The 9,300-nt window shown below is 36.5% G+C and overlaps 1 protein-coding gene across 1 annotated transcript in view; it reads right to left on the minus strand.

Annotated features, from left to right (window-relative positions):
• Nucleotides 1–9,300, minus strand: part of TBC1D4 (TBC1 domain family member 4) — a 305,464-nt gene that overhangs the window by 106,209 nt on the left and 189,955 nt on the right. Inside the window, exon 5 of the mRNA XM_007941498.1 lies at nucleotides 4,511–4,643. Coding sequence (XP_007939689.1) covers nucleotides 4,511–4,643 — 133 coding nt within the window. The remainder of the gene's footprint in view (nucleotides 1–4,510; nucleotides 4,644–9,300) is intronic.

The raw sequence follows: 9,300 nt of genomic DNA on the forward strand, positions 1-9,300 counted from the left end.
GGAAGGAAGGTTGGGCAATCCTACTTCCGTAGTGATACTGCCTCGGAAACCCAAGGAGGGGTCGCTATGAATCAGGGCTGACTTGACGGCACATAACAACAACTACAACAACATTACTACTTCACTTGGTAATGGCTAAGAAGTTCTCATAATTTTGTCCCCTGATGCTTTACTTTATTCATAGATTCATAGATATATTTGCAGCAAATGTAAATATATATATAGAAATATTCTTTGTCAAATCTATATATATTTTCACAGGGAGATAGCTCAGAGGGCAGGAATGCATAGGAAAGAGGGACAAAGGGTAAAGGTAACTACAGGAAGGAAGTGAGAACAGAGCTGTTACATTCTGGGGATTGCAATCAATATTACCAAAAAAATATGTATGAACTGTTATCTGGAAAACGAATTCACTCTGTAAACTTTCACCCAAATCACAATTTAAAATATATATATATATATATATATATTTTTTTTTTAGGTGTCATCCCATTCACTTTTGCACCCCTCTTCAGCTTGTGGGTCTATCCATGTATTCACTCCTACATTACTGTTATTACTGTTATTGGATGATTGGGTATGCAATATTACATACCTTTGTTGTTTTTAATTCTTGTGCTCCTCCCACTGTCTTCTTTTGATAGTTTTGTGCTGACCTTCCCCTTACTGTATATTGCCTTTCCCTTCATCCAAGTTAATACATGTCTACCGGTAGCTAGTGCCTAAGGCACTTGACTGCTAACCAGAAGGCTGGCAGTTCAAACCCACCAGACACTCCTTAGAAGGAAGGTTGGGCAATCTACTTCTGTAGTGATACTGCCTCGAAACCCAAAGAGGGGTCACTATGAGTCAGGTCCAACTCGACAGCACATAACAACAACAACAACCCTCTAGTTAGTGATTTAACCTCTCTTCCCTCCCACTCTTACTAACCTTTAAAGACTGTTTCTTTCTGAGTATAAAGTTTTCTTGACTTTTTAAAGTGTTGTTATGTGTCATTGAGTCAGACCCAACTCATAGCAACCCCTCCTTGAGTTTCCAAGGCGGTATCACTAAGGAAGTAGATTGCCCAATCTTCCTTCTGAGGAGTGGCTGGTGGGTTTGAACCACCAGCCTTCTGGTTAGCAGTCAAGTGCCTTAGGCACTATGCTACCAAAGCTCCCTTTTAAAGTAGTGATCTCATATAAATAATATTTGATATTTTGTGACTGACTGATTTCACTCAACATAATGTCTTCTAGATTCATCCATGTTATGAGGTGTTTTGAGAGTCATCATTTTTCTTTAACATTGCATAGTACTGATTGTGTGTATGTATCATAGTTTATCCATTCATCTGTTGATGGGCACGTAGGTTATTTCCATATTTTTTGCTATTGTGAATAAAGCTGCAATAAACATGGTGTGCATATATCTGTTCATGTCATGGCTCTGTTTCTGTAGGATTTTTACTTAGTAGTGGGACTGCAAGATCATTTGGTATTTCTATTTCCAATTTTTGAAGGAAGCTTTTTTTTTTTTTTTCCAGTGGTTGCACCATTTTACAGTCCCACCAGCACTGTGTGGGAGTTCTAATCTCTCCACACTCTTGTCACATTCTTTTTTTTCTATTTTTTTTTAACTTTGCTATTAATACTGGAGTGAGATGATATCTCAATGTTGTTTTGGTTTGCATTTCTCTAATAGTTAATGATCACTAGCATTTCTTCATGTGTTTTTTGGTTGCCTGAATATCTTGTTTGGTGAGATGTCTATTCATGTCCTCTGCCCTTTTGTTAACTGGATTTTTGTTGATGATATACTGAATTTTCTATAAATTTTAGAGATTAGATCCTTGTTTAATATGGCATTGCCAAAATATTTTTCCCAGTCTCTAGGTGCTATTTTTACTCTTTTGGTGAAATATTTTGATATGCGTAAATGTTTAATTTTTAGGCGGTCCCAGTCATCTAATTTGTCTTCTGCTGTCTTGTATGTTTAGATATGTTTGATAGTGTATTTATACCATGTATTACAGTCCCTAAGTTTGCCCCTATTTTTTCTTTGCTGATCTTTATAGTTTCAAGTTTTACATTTACATCCTTGATCCATCTTAAGTTAGTTTTTATATAGGGTGAGAGAGATGATTTCTCATATGAATCCTCAACAAATCTTTTATTTTTCTGCAGATGGATATCCAGTTTTGCTCCACAACATATTTTAAGATGTATTCAAGTGGACCCACAGCTCAAATTCATTCCCACAAACTGCTTAATTATATGAATGTTATCTAAATTCTCCTACTAATGAATATTTAGATTGTTTCTAATTTTTCATTATTTACAAACAATACAAACTTGAAAATGTCACCATGTGCATATATGTAAGCATTTCTCTTATCAAGATATATAGAAGAATAAGGCAACAGGACATAGGCAATTTTACATTAATGAGTTACTTTTAATTGTCCTCTAACAGAGCTATACCAATTTATATTCTCATCAGCATTACATAAATGTACTGTACTGACTTCCTTACAATTTCATCAACAGTTAAATCTGATGAATCTGATATTGTTTTTGCTGACATCTAATGAAATTAAGTATCGTCTCATTTTCATTACTGGTCTTTTTCATTCCTTTATATGATGTTTACAACTTTCCTACTGGGCAGTTTTATTTTTTTCTCATAGATCATAGGAATTGTTACAAAATCCTATGGTTGGACTGGTATATCTGCTATCTCATTTTTTGTTTATCATTTAAGTTCCAAATGAGCAGTTTTTGTTATGTGAACGTTTAAATTTTCATGAAGTTAAATCTCTTATACCTTAGTAAAGTCTTCCTTCTTTAAGAGCACAGGATATCATTCCCTATTTTAACAATTTTAATATTGTGGTTCTTTATACTGAGGACAAAATTTATCCATCTAGAAAGTATTTGACTAAGATAAATTGTAGGGATCTTCCCCTTTTTGGAGATTTAATGGATCTAATACCATTTCCTAAGTAATTTAGTCATTCTCCACAGATTTATAATGCTTCCCTTATCATACCTCATGGGATGTCCAATTTTATAAACCTTTTTTATGTATTTGAAAATAATATGCAATCTGGAAAATTATAATTATGAATTTTAAATTCTGAGTATCTATTTAAATAGCCCTTCCTCACATAGTTTAATGGATAGTCAATAAACACTGCTGTTTATCACTGATTTTGCCATGTGCTTATGATTCTTTTGCCTACAGCACAGAAATCACAATTTGCATTTACAATGAATTGACCATTGTTTTTTATATTATTGTTTTGTTTTCTCACCTTTGATACTTAGTTGCACTTATTTGCTTACATGACTGTCTTCATCTGCAGACTATAAACTTTCTAAAGGCATGGTCCAAGTCTCCATATTTTCTGTAACCCTAGTGCCTAGTAGGGAGCTCTGGTGGTGTAGTGCCTAAGGCATTTGACTGCTAACCAGAAGGCTGGAGTTTCAAATCCACTAGCCACTCCTCCGAAGGAAGACTGGGCAATCTACTTCTGTAGAGATACTGCCTCAGAAACCCAAGGTGGGGGCCCTAAGAGTCAGGATTGACTTGACGGCAGTGAGTTCGGTTTTTTGTGGAGTGCCTAGCACATTGCTTGGCACATAGTAGATGCTTAACAAGCATTTATTAAATTGGAACACTTGTACAGTACTTTTCAACACTTTTGTTGTTGTTAGTAGGGATCATGAGAGAGAGAAGGTAAGTCACAAGGTCACCCATTCTACTTCTCCTTCAAGCTCCACCCTCATTCTCAGAATAGTTAAAACACAAAAGCCATCTTGCTTTATAACATCACTATTATCTCTCTGTCATTTACAAAAGGTTACTCAAAAGCCAAACACGTTTCAATACAGCTCTAAACTTTTAGGGAAAAGAACACATTATGAAATGAGAAAGGGGAATACATGAAGCCATCAGTGTTCTGTGATGGTTTTACCTCTCTTCACTCATTCAACAAATATTCGGTCAGTTCCCATTATTTAAGGAGCCCTGCTACCACAGTGGCTAAAGTGCCTCAACTGCTAACCAAAAGTTCAGCAGTTTGAACCTATCAACCACTCCATGGGAAAAAGATTTGGCAATCTGCTTCCGTAAAGATGTACAGCTCTGAAAATCCTGTAGCGCAGTTCTACTCTGACCGATAGGGCCACTGTGAGTCAGAATCAATTCAATGGCAGTGGGCTTGGTTTGGGTTTTTCCCATTGTGTACATAAAAGAGTCTTAAGAACTGTGGGAAATACAACTGCTTTTCTTGATTTTGCCTTGAGGAAAAAAAGAGAGAGAGAGAAAGACCCCCTCCCCCACAAAAAAGCCAAGCATCCCTAGATTGACAGCACACTCAGATTTGACTGGACATGAGAAATGATTCTTTGGGTTCTTGTTTAAACCAGAAACAAAGAACCATTTAATGACAGTAGGGACTTTCTCACTGCCCACAGGCCAAAGCAAACTCCTCTTCTGCCAAGGCCAAGTCATACTGTACCTTCGATCCTTTCACAGAGCTTATGTAAAGAGTGCATAGGGCAGGCCTCACACAGCTTAATCTGGGTCTTGGCACTCTGCAGGGCAGCAGCTGTGCTGAAAGCCTGTTTCAGAGTCAGCATTACCTCATCAACCTACAAGAAGAAACAAAACCCAGGTCTGTAAAAGGTTGCTTTCATGGTGATGCATTAAAAACCCAACAGCAACGTGAGCCTTTGCTGACACTGACTAAATAATTAATAGAATTTTGATGACTAGAAAGTTGGCAGAAAGAAAAGCTTAAATCTTGACATTAGGCCTTCTATACATAGAGTGGAAAGCTGGATGATATAAGACCATTTTAATGTGTGTTGTAGAATAATAGTCTATTTCAATGTGGTAGAGTATTATCCACCATAGAGAATCTAATTAGTTGATCAGGTCTTTGTTTAATTAAGTGATTTATCAGATAGAGATGAGTCTGGAAGTTTTGTCTGAAATATATAGGGAGCAACAAAACTGGTTCAACATTCACATGCATCAACAGGTAGCCTATTCAGTTTATTCATCCTTTTAGTGTAAAGACAAACGAAATGTGATTAAATTAAGATGTAGAGGAAAATAAGTTCAATATAAATAACAGATGGAAAGTATATGAAGGTTGATGATCTTATCTACTAAGTGGTTTCTAAGGTGTTATCATTCCACTTATGACTGTGGCACTAAGAGGTGCTAATATGGTGTTGTCTAATAGCTGGGTCCTATCTAGTGATAGATAGGACCCAGCTATTAGACAACACCAGAAACCCAAGGAGGGGTCGCTATGAGTCGGTTACCACTCGAAATAGCTGGGTCCTATCTACCACTAGGCCATCAGCTTGAAAACTACCAGCTATTTCCTTTCTTCCTCTTTTATGACTCAGTCAAGACGTTTGAATTTAACTTCTGGTTTTCCTGGTTGCTCCTTTAAAGCCAACTAACAGTTCACACATTGTCAAATCTACTTCAGGTTGTGCCCCTGTGCCCCTCCCTATCTTCTCTGTCATAAAGTCACCAATGACAAGGTGTGGTTTTATCACACTCTGTAGGACTTAGATCAAATTCTGAACATTGTATAGTGGAACTATGAAATACTAACAAGCTCATCTGAACCAGCTTTGATACTCAAAAACATTCATCACACTTGGTGAACAAACATTTCAGACACTTTTTCTACTTTACTTATGGCTTGAATTAAGAATAAATTGTTATTTAAAATGTATAATCTACTTCTGCATTTGAGTGTATGGGGAACATAGAATAAAAAGAAATTTTACTCTTCCGATATTGATGAAAGAAGTTATCAAACACTAAGTAGTCAGCCATTATTCAGTTAATTTTTATTATATTACCAACCTCAAAAAGAGGTTGATAAATAATTTTGTGTCATCCCATGAATAAAAATAAATTATTCATAAAATCTGTTACTTCATGGTAAATGAGATAAACACTTCTAATTATTAAAAATAAAAGCATTACATATTTAATGCCTTCACATTTTGATCTTAGTTGCCTTGTAATGTAGCCAACAGTGACTTTAATTACTTATGCAGATGACATTTATTTCTATTTTTGTGTTTCTCACATTTTAAGGCACTTAAAGGGTTACTCATTTTTTTTTTAGTAGTATCAATAGTTTTCTGATAGGTTTATTTGTTACTTAATAATACTGCTTTGTAGACAGCCTCCAGAGGAAACAAGGAACTCTCAAATTTTTCTTCTCTATATTTAAGTGAAACAAGGGGCTATTTCAATGGTATTCAACTTCTCCAAGGCACAACTAAAACCTTTTTTGATTTTTAAATTGCTAAGTGTTTTCTTTAAAAAAAAAAAATTCATTCCTCTTTTTAGATGGCCTATAAATTCTATCAGGAGCTCTGGTAGCATAGTGGCTAAAGCACTTGACTGCTAACCAGAAGGCTGACGGTTCAAACCCACCAGCCACTCCTCGGAAGGAAGGTTGGGCAATCCTACTTCCTTAGTGATACTGCCTCGGAAACTCAAGGAGGGGTCACTATGAGTCGACTCGAGGGCACATAACAACAACAACAACAACATAAATTCTATCACAGGATAAGGACAAGACAAAGTTCAAGATAATACACTCTGAATACCTTAATTATTTTAGCCTAGATAAAAAATACACACACACACACATATACATATATATAGAGAGAGGCTCTGGTGGCGTAGTGCCTAAGGCATTTGACTGCTAATCAGAAGGCAGTGGTTCAAACCCACCAGCCACTCCTCGGAAGGAAGATTGGACAATCTACTTCCGTAGTGATACCTCCTCGGAAACCCAAGAAGGGGTTGCTATGAGTCAGATCCAGCTCATTGGTAGTAAGTTTGGTTTTGATTTTGGTTATGTAGAGGTAGATAGATAGATCTACCTATCTATCTATCTATATCACAGGTCATGTTCAAAGTTTCAAAGCAAAAGAATGAGTAAAGATAAAGCAGTCATATGCAAACAAAAAGAAGTATTCTTGACATTATCATCAGACATCCCTACAAAAAAGAATCAATTAAAACAAAAGCCAGTTTACGACAGTAAGAGAAAAACTACAATGAAAATAATTCTCATAAACATCAATGCAGCAAATGTAGGTATTTTTATACCATCTTAGGAGAAGTCTAAGAATGGCAGAATGTGTACAAACTTCAAAAGAGTATGTACTTAATCTCTGGGAAATTTTAACCCTTTAAACCATCCAGGAAAGAATGTCATTAGTCCTATAACTGTTAATAACTACAGAGGTATATTTCAGTGGCTAATCACCCACACATTGAAGTGCCCTCTCTGTTTGTTGGACCTTACAACATTTACAACCTTTTATGATGTAAATTCCTCTGCAGTTATGTCCCATACTTTCTGTTCCTAGGTTAACTGATTTCAATTACTTCAATTTTCTCTAAATGAGAAAATTTTCATAGATTACTGCTCTCTCTAAAACGTCTATAACTTTCTTCATCCCTTAAAACGTGGATCCCAAACCTGAATCTGTCTCATTCACTCACCTATCCTCCTTACATTGCTTGATCATTAATGGTTAGAGATCTAGTTTTAGAGTATAACCAACATAATATACAAGGAAAAGATACCTTCCTAGATTTTGTACCTAGTTTTTCTGTCAATACACTCTAGATCCATGCTTTTATCATTAACTATTAGCTCCATGTTATTCATGTAAATTCTGGATCTTTGGTGTTATTTCTGTAAGCTACCACTGAGTCAGGCCCTGACTCATCACCATGAGTGATGAACATGCATCACCATGAGTGATGTTCCCATGCAGTGGAACAAAATGCTGTCCGGTCCTATACCATCCCTATGATCACTTGTAGAATGGACCCCTGGGTTTTCACTTCCTGATTTACAGAAGCAGATTGCCAGGCCTTTCTTGTGAGTATATCTTAGTCTAGAAGTTCCACCAAAACCTGTTTAGCATTATGACAACATGCAAGCCTCCTCTGATACTGATGGTGGCTGGGGCTAACATGGATCAGCTGGAAACTGAATCAGGGTCTCCCACAGGGAAGGTGAGAATTCTACAACTGAACTAGTATCCTGGGTTGTTTCCGTCCCTTGAATTTTTGCCTACTTTTTCTCTGTATCTGTGGATTATATTTTTTTATGTGTCTAAGTAGTAATAAGGAGCCCTGGTGATACAGTAGTTGAATGCTTTGCTGCTAACCAAAAGAAAGGTCGGCAGTTCAAACCCACCAACCACCTCACAGAAGAAAGACTTGACAGTCTGCTTCAATAAAGATTACAGTCTTGGAAACCCTCTGGGGCAGTTCTACCCTGTCCTATAGGATCACTATGAGTCAGAATCAACTCAACAGTCGTCAGTTTGGCTTGGGTTTAAGTGGTAATAAATTGAGCTTTTTTTTTACACCTTTCAAATCAATTGTAGATACAGCATTTTTAAAGAAAGAGTTGCTACAGATCTCCAGGGTTGGTTAAATAAGATTAAGCATCTGCCTACAACTATTAAAAACTATATATATATATATAAATATATATATATATATATATATATATATATATATATATATACATACACTTAAAAGAAGAGATCTGCTAGCATAATGCCTAAAGCATTTGACTACTAACCAGAAGGCTGGCAGTTCAAACCCACTAGCCACTCCTCAGAAGGAAGGTTGGGCAATCCACTTCCGTAGTGATACTGCCTAGGAAACCCAAGGAAGGGTCGCTATGAGTCGGATCCAACTCGACGGCAGTGCGTGCATGTACTTAAAGGTACCTTCTATGTAATTCTCCAGGGCCTATCCAAAATACTATACTGTTTATAAATTCATAGCAATTTTATTTAATGATATGCTGTAAAGAAGCAATAGAAAATAGTAATCATATATTCTTTGTGCAGAGAAAATAAGCTCACATGTGTGGCTTTGAAGTACACTGTCTTACACAACTGCCAAGGCCACATCAATAATATTGCTTAGACCTATAATATGCAATTGACTATTTGGTTTTGTTCTGTATGTCAGCTGCCTAAGCTATTCTCTACTATGTGGGAAACTGACATTTAATATTTCTTCTAGCTTCCAAATGCCAAATCTCACTATTCAGTAAAAAGGCTTTCTGATGAAATTAGAGGAAACAAAGTTTCAGCCATAATAGCATGGGCCTGTCCTTAAGAACAATGCCAAAACTGAGATTCTAATACAGCTTCAGTGTTACAGGAAGACATTCCCAGCCAGCCTAGTTTGTTGCCTTAGTCACAGAGCTCCTTGGGGCGGGGG

Source organism: Orycteropus afer, unplaced genomic scaffold (genome assembly GCF_000298275.1).
Source record: "Orycteropus afer afer isolate SDZICR_OR568_19922 unplaced genomic scaffold, OryAfe1.0 scaffold00081, whole genome shotgun sequence".
Taxonomy (NCBI): domain Eukaryota; kingdom Metazoa; phylum Chordata; class Mammalia; order Tubulidentata; family Orycteropodidae; genus Orycteropus; species Orycteropus afer.